The sequence below is a fragment of the Phytophthora infestans genome, genomic scaffold (assembly GCF_000142945.1).
Source record: "Phytophthora infestans T30-4 supercont1.10 genomic scaffold, whole genome shotgun sequence".
In the NCBI taxonomy this organism is placed as follows: domain Eukaryota; phylum Oomycota; class Peronosporomycetes; order Peronosporales; family Peronosporaceae; genus Phytophthora; species Phytophthora infestans.
Genome location: NW_003303749.1, coordinates 1,324,258 through 1,336,883, shown reverse-complemented (window position 1 = coordinate 1,336,883; position 12,626 = coordinate 1,324,258). Strand labels below are relative to the sequence as shown.

The following is a 12,626-nucleotide window of genomic DNA, read 5'->3' as shown; positions in this document are numbered from 1 at the left end:
AATCACAATAATTATAATTATTGCGCTCTCACATTCCTCAGCGTATTTACGACGAGGCAATGGAAAAACAATTGGACGCAGAGCTGCACCCGCTCAACGAGTTCCAGAAAGTGCGTTGTAGATACATGTGCTGCTCTGCTGTATTATATTTGTAAGCCTTGCAGCGCTGCGGATGCTGAGTATGTGTTGCTTGACGACAGAGCAAAGTCGAGACGCGGGACGGACACTTCGTGGTCATCGTGTGCTCCACAACAGGCAACGGGGACCCGCCCGACAATTGCGGCAAGTTTTGGCGCTACGTGAAGCGCAGAACGCAACCCGATGACATGTTGGCTAAGCTGCGGTACACAGTGTTGGGACTCGGAGACACCAACTACGACAAGTTTTGGTGAGAGTAGAGTGGGTGGCAGAGGAGGTTGATGCGGGCTAACACTCTAGGGTTGGATTGGTGCAGTTTTATGGGAAAAAGTATCGAGAAGCGCATGCGAGAGCTGGGTGCGCAGAGCTTCTACGAGTTCGGTATGCCGCTGTCCTTAAACCATTATTTTTTAGCTGTTCTAACGACCTATTAATTTGTAAATAGCTGCTGCTGACGAAGCGATGGGTCTTGAGGAAAGTGTGGAGCCATGGCTGAATGGTCTTTGGGAGGCGTTTGACAAAGCAAATGGTGTGATTGGAGTGGCCACCGATGTCGGTACCTCAAGTTCGAGTGTCAAGGAGAGCAGTGCGAATGGTGATGAGGCTACGGATGCGTTGCCGGCTGGGAAAAAGTCGTTAACTCTGGCCACTGTGAACGCGTCATATCTCTTGGAGAAGCTCATTTCGTACGAGAAGATGTTTGGTCCGCTGGACGCTCCAACGGAGACACCTGAAGATCTTCCTCGACTACAGTCGTCGCTTCTCAGTATGCGGTTCCTACGTGATGAAGAGCTTCAGACCCCAAGCTCCAGTATGACCAGTATGACTACCGATGATGATGATACCGAAATTAGCTCGACGAACCCAGTCTTGGCTTCAGTGGTTGGTGCCGAGTATCTAACGGCCCCACACGCCGAGAGGAAGGTTCTTCGTCTTGACGTCGACGTCAGCGGCTTAAATATTCAGTACGTTCCTGGAGACTCGATCGGCATCAAGTGTCCTAATCGACTGGAAGATGTGGATGCTCTACTGTCATGCTTGGGGGTCAACGGAGATAAAATCTTCTCCGCTGAGCCTGTTGCGTCCACAAACGGACGTGCAGCCAAACGGAAGAACACTTCAATCCACTTCCCATCACCATGCAACGTCCGCGACGTCTTCCTAAACCACGTCGACATCCTGAGTGTACCGAAGAAAGCTGCAGTTCGTGCTCTTGCGACGTATTGCTCGGACGAGGAGGAACGTGCTCGGATGCTGCTGTTAAGCAGCAAGACTGGCGCACAAAAGTACAAGGTAAGAACGGTCACTTGACAAGCCGTCGCTGTGCTTTATTATCTGACATTTGTAACCATACAGGAGCTCATTACGGAGCAGCATCTTAACTTCGTGGAGATCCTCCATCTCTTCCCGTCCTGCAAGCCTCCGCTTGACCACTTGTTGACTCTGATACCGCAGTTAATGCCTCGGTATTACTCGATCACCACGTCGTCGCTGGTCGACCCTACTCGACTGTCCGTGGCGTTCACTGTCGTTGAGTACGTAGTAGGTGAGCATGGCCTCCGTCGCCGTGGGCTCTGTACGAACTGGCTGAACAAGATCGGTCAGCCATTAATCGACGCCAGTGTAGCTGCCTCCACAGGCGTGAAGATCCCAATCTTCCTAAGAGGAACTCAAGACTTCCGTCTCCCCGAGAATTCTCAATCCCCCATGGTTCTCATCGGCCCGGGTACTGGCGTCGCCCCGTTCATGGGATTTTTGCAACACCGCTACCATGAAGCCAAGGATGCTGCGTTGCCAGGTGATGCATACCTGTTCTTCGGATGTCGACGTCAGAGTGAGGACTGGCTGTTCAAGGAGGAGATGCAGGAATTCGCCTCGAATGGCACGTTGACGCAGCTTTTCACTGCTTTCTCTCGCGACCAAGATGAGAAGCATTACGTCCAGCACGACTTACGTGACAATGCGAAGCTTGTGGCTGACATTCTGCTGGGATCAGACGGCTATCTGTTTGTCTGTGGCGACGGTATGGCGATGGCTAAGGATGTCCACGCTGCTCTAGTCGGCATTTTGACGGAGAACGCCGGATTATCCCACGAAGAAGCCGAACTGAAGCTGCGAGAACTGGGAACTCAACACCGCTACGTCCGTGATATTTGGTGATTCGCGCACGTACATTCCTTAGATCCTGTTTTAGTGTGCAACAGTTTGCATGGTCTCCTCCGCCAATTTGGTCCAGTCTACCGCATTACCGTAGTTCGACTCGACAAATTGAGACGCAGGAAAGTGCAACCCCTGGATTTGCTCAATACGTAGTACAGTAGTAGTTATTAATCCCATCCGTTATTCGATATGAACACAGTAGAACTCTACCAGCACGCTTTTAATTTTTTTTAGATGTAGTGCACGTATTAACACCATAGAAAGGACAAAAAAGGCATAGAAATTTTCAGCAAAATATCATAATTAACGTGTGCTTCAAAATGGAAGAAACCATCAGCCGAGGAAGAGGCTTACGTGCGCTCGCCGCGGATGCGTCGGGCCAGCTGAATGTCCTTGGGCATGATGGTGACACGCTTAGCGTGGATAGCGCACAGGTTCGTGTCCTCAAACAAACCCACGAGGTAGGCCTCTGAAGCCTCCTGAAGAGCCAGGATGGCCGTGGACTGGAAACGCAGATCCGTCTTATAGTCCTGCGCGATTTCACGCACCAGACGCTGGAACGGCAGCTTGCGGATCAGCAAGTCCGTCGACTTCTGGTACTTGCGGATCTCACGCAGCGCGACCGTACCGGGACGGTAGCGGTGCGGCTTCTTGACACCGCCGGCGGTGGGTGCTGACTTGCGAGCGGCCTTAGTGGCCAGCTGCTTACGCGGGGCCTTGCCACCGGTGGACTTGCGGGCTGTCTGCTTGGTACGGGCCATGGCGTTCTAGAGGTTGCTGTTGTTGCTTGTTGCTGCTTGTTCTCGAAGCTTGGAAAAGCGGAAATGAACTCCTGCAAAAGAAAAGAAAAGGGAAAACGTGAGCTGTCGCCGGCGCTGGAACGCAGCATACAAAGCCCAAGTGGTTTGGCAAAGGTGGTGCTCAAGAGGGGAGATGACGCCTTTCGGAGGATGGCGAACCCTTCAGGATCATATATGTGGATTTCGTAAGCCAACCTCCTGGGGCGTGGTTCGGGTCGGGCGGGGCGACGTCTCCGCCGACCATAGCCAAACGAAGCCTTTTCCTCCCCTTGTCGCGGCTTCGTGTCTCTGGACCACTCGCTCGCGCTGGCTCCCCCATCCCAGGTCGTGGGGGCGAGCGTGAGCTTAACATATAGGAGTTTGTATTGGCTGTCTGGGCCCCACCAGCCGCACCAAAAGCTTTATTTAAAAATTGGAAGGTGGCGTCGAGTCTGACTTGGTTAAAGTATGCTGTGGTCACCGTCGTTACGATCAGCCAATCCACCAATCAGCGACCGCCCTTTCCCCTATTGCGCACATAGAAAAGGCTAGGCAACAATTTGAAAGTCAAGTCTCAAGCGGCACACTGTTGGAGTCTTTCATGGTATGAAACGTCAATTAATCGTCAGGTGCCTACATGTACGAACTGCGCGCTGCTGATCGTTATCGCAGTAAGTGTTGCATCGCCATTTTTGCATGGCCTCCAGGTTGGAGGCTTTTCGTTTTGCTGCTGGCATACCGCTGGCTGTGCCACAGCTGGTGAGGTGGACAGCTGGTGGACAATTGTAACCATCACTCTCGAGTCTGCTTCAACTCAGTGAGAGGTGCGTCACTATTTGGTGTGACCCACTCAACAGATTCATCGTTTAGCTTGGAACAATGGACTTCGAAGCACTGGCGACGGAATGCCGCAGTGCTGCCTTCCGGTACGGTTTTCTAATGAATGACCACACGGAAAAAAGTCTCCCCCAATTTGGCCATGCGACGCTGCACCTATTTCCATTTGCAATCAACTGAACGTCTTGTAATGCGACGTCATCCCTTTAGAGAATCGCTCATCGCGTCTCCCGTGTGGACACAGGCCGCAGAGACGATAACTGACTACGTGCATCAACTGAAGACACAAATCCAGTCAGCAGAGTCTGCTGCAGGCACTAGAAATCTTATGCAGGACGCAGATGCCGCGGGTGAGGACGACGACGGACTGAGCTATACATTTCACGTGAATGGCAAGCACCCAACTGCGGAGTCTCTGCAGCAAGACTTTTCAGCACCCAAGCCTGTTGTGGCTGATATTGACCGCACTTCTGGTCACGTTGAAGCTGTGACAGCAGTGTTCCGCTTCTTGCGCAATGCTTGTGCTGCGTGCAGCGCCAATCAGGACGCGTGCCGAGATGCCGGACTTATCAAGCAGGTACGGCTTTAGACTGTTCGAGTGTCGGTAGTAGGTCGGTTTTAAGGTAACCCTGACGGTGTGGTCCTGTCCTGTAGGCGCATGATGTTGTGATGCATTGCTGCCTCTTGGCGGACGTCGAGGACGAGCACTAAAAAGGGTGTGTTGCAACGTACGAGATTGGCTACTGCTTTGACACTAATCCTGTGTACCAACTTGATGCAGCCGGGATTGTCCTTCTAGCCCAAGTTGTGCTTCAAGTTTGCGTAATGCAGTCACCAGTAACACGACAAGCCAAGCAACAGCATGGGAGCTGCTCTTCCCCGACGATTTCCAGGTGCGTGACTGGGATGCCTGATGACTCTACTATTGCTGAGTAATACGCTGATGTTTTCTGTTTTTTTTTGGATAGAAAATATTGGTGGAGTGCCACCAGTATCGTAAGGTGGTTGCTTTTGCTGTGGCGTTGATCATCAATTGCGTCAATTCAAGCGGCACCGATGGTTTCAAGATCGAGGAAGTTGCCGCTCGTCGTGTAGACCTGGTAAGAAAAGTGTTAACAGTCCCCATTGATCAAAATACTTACTCTGTGGTTATTATGGTGTTCTTAGGTGTGCGCTCGCAATTTGGTGATCACCATCCTCCATCGCTGCATGGCGAAGCCTCCGCAGTCATCTGAGTCTGATACGTCGTCGCCAAGTGAACTGCACATCGATGACGAGGACCCAGCATTCGAGTGGATCTGTATGTTGTTTGCGTTGCTGTTCCGCGGCAGTCATGCCAAAGATCTGTACAACGCTGTGGGTGCGCACATGCTAAGCAAACTTTGGTCTCGAGTGACTCCAGAGCAGCTGATTTTTCTACGGATGTTCACGATGTGGGCTGTTTCGACCCCCCAATCAACATTGCCAGCAACCATTCAAGAAGACACTCGCACAAAGCAGCCACTTCCCGAGGGTACGTTTGAATTTGTGAAGAGTACGTGGACGTACATCATCACTGGAGGTGACGAAGACAGGCCCGAAGAAGCGGACGAGGTCAGGAAGAAAGTGTGGTTTGAGCTTGAAAACGAAGCCAAGGTCATGCTACTCGATGTTCTTGGAGAACTGACAGTCGGTAACACCAGACTCAACGCAGATGGAGCTCGAGAACTACTACTATCACTGCTTCAGGAGCTGCAGCGAGTATGGGAGCTTGGCCGTCAGAGCACCACAACTATGAACACTAGGACTGCTGCATCAACGATACAGCCACAAACAAACGGAGAGCCGTTCGGGTACAGGTCTGGATTAATCCGCGTCATTGGCAACCTGAGCTTCCGGCACACAGATCACCAAGATCTCGTACGTAACGAAGGATACCTACCTTTGTTTCTGAACCACTGCAACATTGACGAGACGAATCCGATGATCCGAGAATGGTCATTGGTCGCTCTTCGCAACTTGTGCGAGGGCAATGAAGCCAACCAGTCGTACATCAATGCTCTGCGACCACAGGGAATGGATGCAGCTTCGACTACTACTCTTGACAAAGCGAAAATGCGCGCAGACATTGGGAAGGACGGTAACGTCAAATTGACGAAAAAGGACGGGCAATCTGATGACGAATAGAAACCTTTAGTCGTAGACCATTCTCCGCGGTTTATTGTTCCCAGAAATCTCTTTCTTGATTCGCGCTGTCTGTAGCTGCAAGCACGCTGTTTGCAATCGAACATATGCGACTTTATTCGATGGGTCTTGCTGCAAGCTCTTTTTGAGATCTTCGATCGCTGCCGAGAGTTTTTCCTGACCCATAAGAGCATTGGCGTGGCCAAATAGCAGCGTAGCGATCTGCCTCCTGTCGGCAGGATCTACTAAAGCCAAACATTCCTCGTAAGCACTCTCAGCCTTCTCGTATTGCTTTAGTCGCAGCCATTCGTCGGCTTTCTCACGATAAACAAGTAAATTCTTTAACTGATCACAGTAAGTTAACAGTGCTTTGGTGGAGACGACACTTTGCTTGCTTTCTTGGATTGGAAACGTTCCAGTGATCCGGATGGCCTCCCTATAATACCCTTCGAAGGCCAGGGCCCGTGCATGCATCAGTGTCAGCTCGTCATCCTCGCCAGAGAATGGTGAGCCCTCTAAAAACCTCGTCACCATGGCAAATCGACGCTGCTTCATCAAAGTCTGCGTCAGCAAAATTGCCAGTTCAATGGAAAATGGGGCTTCGCGAAACAATGTCCAGAGATCCTTGCTAAGAGAGGATAACACGCGAGCCGGCGCTTCGTGACGTCCAAATAGTTCTCTGGTGCGAGCCAGGGAAGTTTGAAATGCCACGCAGTTGAGCAACAGTTTTTTCGCTATTCTGGCGGCGGATCGTAGTGCTTGGCTGTCGACATTTTCGGCGGGAGCAGTTTTGGCGAAAGGCACTTTGAGATGGCGCCGAGTCACTTCACAGCACTTACCTAACGTTAAACGAGCCTGCGTAACGTCGCCGACGAGCTTCCAGCCACTTGCTAGTGCCGTGAGCTCTCGACAATACTCGCTAAGACCTTTTGAGAGAAATTGGATGTCATCACGTTTACCGATGAAGCTCAGTAAATCCTGCCATAAAAGCAGAAAACTGGGAAACCATTTTAAAGGTGTTTGAGAACTCAGGATCTTCGTCAGTATTCGCGTGCGATGTACTTGCATTTCTAAAATTGCAGACTCCAGGTCATGGTAGTCCAAGCAGCCCTTAAAGCGCTCAGCTATTTCTTCGTACGCCTGGTCTGCTAGATTGCTATCATCTCTTTCTTGCTGTAGGGCAGAACGAAGTCGTCCCGCTGGAAATTGTTGAGACATCAATTTTTCGGAGACCATCTGAAACACTCGCTGGTCGCCGCTCCATTCGATGTAGACACCACCGTTCATCGCCGATCTAGCATCGTTGGAGACGTACTCTTCCGTAGCGTCGCCCATATCACCAACGTCGATGCGCGCTACTATAATTAAATTCAAACTTTGTCGTTTTATCTCGGTGACTTTTCGAAACTTCTGTTAGGTAAAAAAAATCGAGAGCAAATCTCTGAGTTTAAGCAGACGCGAGAGTGATGGTCATGATTGTCCACCAACTGTCCACATCACCAGCTGTGGCGTGCACAAACTCGACGCGAAGTCAATTAAGCACATCGCAGTGAAAAATGCCACGACAAGCCTCGAGTTGCCAAGATGGCGTTGCAAACTCCACTGCGATTACGGTCAGCAGCGCGTGCACATTAGTGCGTAGGCGTGTACATCAACATGGCGATTAATTGACGTTTAATGCCGTGGAAGACCCCAGGAGATGCCAATTTGTGGACGAAACATACGTTGTAGCGGCACCCCACAGGCTGAAGGCTACAATATGAGCTTGCCATAGTTCCTGACTGGCTCCTTCGAATTCTAATTTAAGATTCAGACTTCCGCAGGCCCAAAACTCCAGCACGCGGCAACAGTGTAAAGACTTGAAATTCGTGTGCAGCCTCGTCTTCTATGTGCACGTTAGGGTAAGGGTGGTCGCTGATTGGTGGATTTGGCTGATCGTAACGACGGTGACCATAGCATACTTTAACCAAGTCAGACTCGACGCCACCTTCCGATTTTTGAATAAAGCTTTTGGTGCGGCTGGTGGGGGCCCAGACAGCCTATACAAACTCCTATATGCTAAGCTCACGCTCGCCCCCACGACCTGGGATGGGGGAGCCAGCACGAGCGAGTGGTCCAGAGACACGAAGCCGCGACAAGGGGAGGAAAAGGCTTCGTTTGGCTATGGTCGGCGGAGGCGTCGCCCCTCCCGGCCCGAACCACGCCCCAGGAGGTTGGCATACGAAATCCAAATATGATCCTGAAGGGTTCGCCATCCTCCGAAAGGCGTCATCTCCCCTCTTGAGCACCACCTTTGCCAAACCACTTGGGCTTTGTATGCTGCGTTCCAGCGCCGGCGACAGCTCGCGTTTTCCCTTTTCTTTTCTTTTTCAGGCGATTCATTTCCGCTTTTCCAAGCTTCGGATCAAGAACAAGCAGCAACAGCAACAAGCAACAACAAGCAACAACAGCAACCATAGAACGCCATGGCCCGTACAAGCAGACAGCCCGCAAGTCCACCGGTGGCAAGGCCCCGCGTAAGCAGCTGGCCACTAAGGCCGCTCGCAAGTCAGCACCCACCGCCGGCGGTGTCAAGAAGCCGCACCGCTACCGTCCCGGTACGGTCGCGCTGCGTGAGATCCGCAAGTACCAGAAGTCGACGGACTTGCTGATCCGCAAGCTGCCGTTCCAGCGTCTGGTGCGTGAAATCGCGCAGGACTACAAGACGGATCTGCGTTTCCAGTCCACGGCCATCCTGGCTCTTCAGGAGGCTTCAGAGGCCTACCTCGTGGGTTTGTTCGAGGACACGAACCTGTGCGCCATCCACGCCAAGCGTGTCACCATCATGCCCAAGGACATTCAGCTGGCCCGACGCATCCGCGGCGAGCGCACATAAGCCTTGTTGGTATGTTGATCTCTCTTTGAGCTGCACGCAGCTTCTTTTTCTTATCGCCAGTTAGCTTTCTTTGGCTTGCTGTGTGTGATGGGGCGTAGTACAAGCACGCAACCCGTAGTATTTTAGCCTTATTATTTGCAGTAAGAAAATCTTGCAACACGAAACGTTTTGCTGCCACTGGCAATTTCAAAAGCATTAATGCATACAATGCCGATACCGGTACTAAAATAGGTACCGGTCTCATTTGAATTAAGAGACTTATTATACTGTACGGTTTGCCAAAAGGCTAACACGCATCCGATTCACTAAGCCTCATTGTTGCTCAGCTTGTCCATGAGCAGTTGCTGCTCGTCGGCTATCTTAGCGAGCGATTGAAACTGCAGATTGTACCTATTAGATGAAAGGTGTTCAACATAATTCAGCAAACACCCAGTCTTTCCAAACTACCACTCGTCACCACTTGAACGCACCGTTCCAGTTCGGTTTTCTTCTCCTTGATAAGTAGTTCCAGCATTTGCTTCTGACGATTCCGATTCTCCACCTCGCTGTCGACTCGGTTGCGCTGCCCGATAGCCTGCCATGCGCCTCAAAGCCCTCAGCTTTTCCGCCAACTTCGATAAATCCAATTACGTCTAGCGTACCTTCAGTTTTTCACGCTCAATGCGCTTCGCCTGTCCCTCCATCACTTCCAACACGCCTTTGACAATCGCATGGAACTCTTCAAGTTCTGTACCAGATACATCAGCACTCAGAATCAATCGAAAAGCAGATTTGCGATACAGCCACGCACTCGTGGCAAATTGGTTGCTCTCTTGCTCCAGCTCCTGCGTATGCGTGATGTTCTCCTTGTCCAGCACTCGCACCTGGCAGTCGTCATCGAAGCAAATGCTCGGTAGCTGGTTGTCTCCGCGGCTCATACTCGGATCGATTGTTGCGACTTTTCACAGCTTTTCCAAACATACCGGTTTTCAGCTGAGAGAGAAAAAAATAGATTTGGAGCTCACCTTTTTTTCTACAACAGTGCCCATTTGCGAAAAACTTAAGTCGAAGATGAACACGAACGTAAAGCGCCTCCGCAAGGAGCTGCAGGAGCTCAAGAAGAACCCGGAGGAGGACATGGTGCTGTACCCTGAGGAGGACACCATAATGCGCTGGAAGGCCTTTATTCGCGGCCCCAAAGACACCCCGTTTGAGGACCGCTGCTTCGAGCTGGCGATCCAAACCACGCCGCTGTACCCCATGGAGCCGCCCAAGATGAAGTTCGTCACCAAGATCTTCCACCCCAATGTGCACTTCAAGGTACCGTGCCAGGAAACTGGCGAGTTAGAAATGTCTTAGAAAGGATTCAGCTTCTGATTAATCCTCGTGCAACGTGTAGGACGGTAGCATCTGTCTGGACATTCTTAAACGTGAGTGGTCTCCCGCGTGGACCTTGAGGGTGAGCACATTATTGAAATTGGTGTTTGTGCTCAAAGACTTAATAAGGGTTGAATGTGCGTAGGCTGCGTGTTTGGCCGTGATTTCGTTGCTGTCGGACCCAGCGGCTGACTCGCCCCTCAACTGCGACGCCGGTGAGTGAGCGCTGTAGATAGATAAAAGTTGTGGAACTTCAGCTGATATACTGTGTGTGCTGTGCAGGGAACATGATTCGTGCGGGTGACATGCTGGCGTACAACACTATGGCCGAGATGTACAAGAAAGAGTACGGACTACTGGAGCTTCCCAAGGATCCGTTCTAAAGCTGCAAACACAGCTTGTAAAGTAAAGTTTCATGAACGTTTAAGGGTCACAGGGTGGTAGTATATTCACTGCTCAGACGCTCACGCTTCTTGCTTCTGTCCATTTAATGACGCAGGATCTGCAACTTGCTTAACCAGGTCGCCGTAGTAGGCCGTCACGACCTTCAGCTGTTTATTCAGGAAAATCTTCTCGCACTCCACGGGTTCGTCTGGTGTTAATGCCTCCAAGTCCTTCGTGGGTGTGCCCCTCGGCAGATAATAGGCAATATTCTTCGACACTTGACGAGCCCTGGCAAACAGATCCATCCCCGAGACACCTTTCACGAGCATTTCGTCCAAGCTGAAGCGCTTCCGACTGTACTTCACCCCTCCCCAAGGCGGAGATAAGAACACCGCATCAGCTTTGAGGTTCGGCAGGATATCAATGGAGTTGCCGACGACAAACTCGATCTTGTCCGCGACCCCATAAATCGCAGCATTGTGTTTGGCCATGCGGATCTTTTCGGGGTCAATGTCGATCGCAATAACCTGCTTGCACGTCATGGCCAACTGGATCACATTCCCACCGCAGCCTGAGAAAGGGTCAACCACGACATCACAGGCAAGACGCTTTGCGATATGCTCTGCAATCACCTGAGGTGTCACCTGTTTAAAATAATGTCAGGATCTTTGAGCGACATTCTATGGTAACCGAGAAGACGTACCGAGTACCAGCTTTCGTGGTCCAGCTGAATGCCATCTTCAAACTTCTCGAAAAGAGTTTGTCTTTGCAGATAAAATTTCACGACGTCCTTTGGGACTTTGCACAGTACGACATGGTCAGTGAAAAGGCAATCCGTCTCGCAACAGCGGCAAGTATCTACCTGGGTACTTGTTTTTCTTCTTCTTGCCAGTCGAATTCTTATGCTCCATTATGCAGGTACTGTCCTCTTGCGGTTTAATCTCTTGAACCACTTCGACTTTCTCCACGACACGCTCGGCCACTTGTCCGTCTGAATCGTACACCACACGAACCTTTTCGACAATCGTCGTCTCCGGTTTTCGGAGCCTCCTCCTCAGCAAGTTGCTCCTCTCCATGTGCAATAATCCCGTCTCCATCTTCACCTTCCGCTTGATCAGCGTCCACAGCGCTTTCACTCTCTTCATCATCCACTTCGTCGGTCTCTTCCTCGTCTGGAAATTGCTCCACTTCCTCCTCCAATGATCTCTTGCGCTTCTTCGACGCAAAGGACCTCGATCTGCCACCAAAGCTCATGGGTAAACCCCCCTCCATTCCTGCCGCCTTCATCTCCTGCTCTAACTGAGCTTGTGCAGCTCTATACATATCTGCGCATACGTCTTCTCCGTTTCCATCCTCGCTCGCATCACCTTTCTCCAGCCGTCGACGTTTGTTTTTCTTGCTTTTCTTGCCTTTACCAGGCTGAAAACACGCCAAAATACGTCGCCATAATCATAGCATTTCAGTGATTCATCTGCAACTATTATAACAAGCAAATTAGAGCTCTACCCCGTGTGACTGGCGACTACGCAGGCGCACCTCCGTGACCAGCGCCATGCCTTTTAATACTTGGGTTGGTCGTTTCTATTGGATATCAATATTCGTTTTTCTACCAATCCAAGCGCTGCATTCTCTTGTTGAAGTGCGCATTTTTAGAAATCGCCGAATCATGCAAGGGTGCCGTATCTTCGGCGTCGCTCTGGGCGTCATAGCTGCGTATCTGGGCTCATGTGAGTCTTTGTTGATAGAAGAAGATGTCGCTTGGTTCACAGGCTATCCACCGTCCGCGTGGAACGCCATCGCGTCGCCTTCTGTGTGCGCTCTCGACGTTTTCCACGTCGAAGTCAGATTTCCAGCTTTTCAAGACGTTAACCAAGATAATTTCAACTGGCAATTGATTGCAAAGAAAGTGGAAGGGTGGGAAAGAGGCGCTGTTG

General features: G+C 51.0%; 8 protein-coding genes across 8 annotated transcripts; 4 read left to right on the top strand and 4 right to left on the bottom strand.

Annotated features, from left to right (window-relative positions):
• Positions 1–59: 59 nt before the first annotated feature.
• Positions 60–2,298, top strand: PITG_06954 (NADPH-cytochrome P450 reductase, putative; the record flags this gene model as incomplete). Its single annotated transcript, XM_002904885.1, has 5 exons — positions 60–140; positions 201–388; positions 455–519; positions 584–1,431; positions 1,495–2,298. The coding sequence occupies 5 exons, from the start codon at positions 60–62 to the stop codon at positions 2,296–2,298; spliced, it is 1,986 nt and encodes a 661-aa protein (XP_002904931.1).
• A 278-nt stretch (positions 2,299–2,576) lies between these two features.
• On the bottom strand, positions 2,577–3,104 carry PITG_06953 (histone H3.3; the record flags this gene model as incomplete). The annotated part of the gene is made up of 1 exon (XM_002904884.1): positions 2,577–3,104. The coding sequence occupies one exon, from the start codon at positions 3,057–3,059 to the stop codon at positions 2,649–2,651; it is 411 nt and encodes a 136-aa protein (XP_002904930.1).
• A 610-nt stretch (positions 3,105–3,714) lies between these two features.
• Positions 3,715–6,102, top strand: PITG_06952 (uncharacterized protein; the record flags this gene model as incomplete). Its single annotated transcript, XM_002904883.1, has 4 exons — positions 3,715–3,748; positions 4,229–4,491; positions 4,883–5,014; positions 5,082–6,102. 4 exons carry the CDS (start codon positions 3,715–3,717, stop codon positions 6,078–6,080), a joined length of 1,428 nt encoding a protein of 475 aa, XP_002904929.1.
• Positions 6,103–6,592: 490 nt separating this feature from the next.
• On the bottom strand, positions 6,593–7,145 carry PITG_06951 (uncharacterized protein; the record flags this gene model as incomplete). The annotated part of the gene is made up of 4 exons (XM_002904882.1): positions 6,593–6,600; positions 6,688–6,733; positions 6,789–7,003; positions 7,076–7,145. 4 exons carry the CDS (start codon positions 7,143–7,145, stop codon positions 6,593–6,595), a joined length of 339 nt encoding a protein of 112 aa, XP_002904928.1.
• A 1,095-nt stretch (positions 7,146–8,240) lies between these two features.
• PITG_06950 (histone H3.3) lies at positions 8,241–9,120 on the top strand (the record flags this gene model as incomplete). The annotated part of the gene is made up of 2 exons (XM_002904881.1): positions 8,241–8,323; positions 8,496–9,120. The coding sequence occupies 2 exons, from the start codon at positions 8,241–8,243 to the stop codon at positions 8,950–8,952; spliced, it is 540 nt and encodes a 179-aa protein (XP_002904927.1).
• A 36-nt stretch (positions 9,121–9,156) lies between these two features.
• Positions 9,157–9,869, bottom strand: PITG_06949 (Intraflagellar Transport Protein 20; the record flags this gene model as incomplete). The annotated part of the gene is made up of 4 exons (XM_002904880.1): positions 9,157–9,342; positions 9,423–9,526; positions 9,594–9,679; positions 9,743–9,869. 4 exons carry the CDS (start codon positions 9,867–9,869, stop codon positions 9,258–9,260), a joined length of 402 nt encoding a protein of 133 aa, XP_002904926.1.
• Positions 9,870–10,002: 133 nt separating this feature from the next.
• Positions 10,003–10,691, top strand: PITG_06948 (ubiquitin-conjugating enzyme E2, putative; the record flags this gene model as incomplete). Its single annotated transcript, XM_002904879.1, has 4 exons — positions 10,003–10,251; positions 10,331–10,390; positions 10,454–10,523; positions 10,591–10,691. 4 exons carry the CDS (start codon positions 10,003–10,005, stop codon positions 10,689–10,691), a joined length of 480 nt encoding a protein of 159 aa, XP_002904925.1.
• An 81-nt stretch (positions 10,692–10,772) lies between these two features.
• Positions 10,773–12,246, bottom strand: PITG_06947 (trimethylguanosine synthase; the record flags this gene model as incomplete). The annotated part of the gene is made up of 5 exons (XM_002904878.1): positions 10,773–11,336; positions 11,396–11,482; positions 11,643–11,723; positions 11,881–12,111; positions 12,199–12,246. 5 exons carry the CDS (start codon positions 12,244–12,246, stop codon positions 10,773–10,775), a joined length of 1,011 nt encoding a protein of 336 aa, XP_002904924.1.
• Positions 12,247–12,626: the final 380 nt, after the last annotated feature.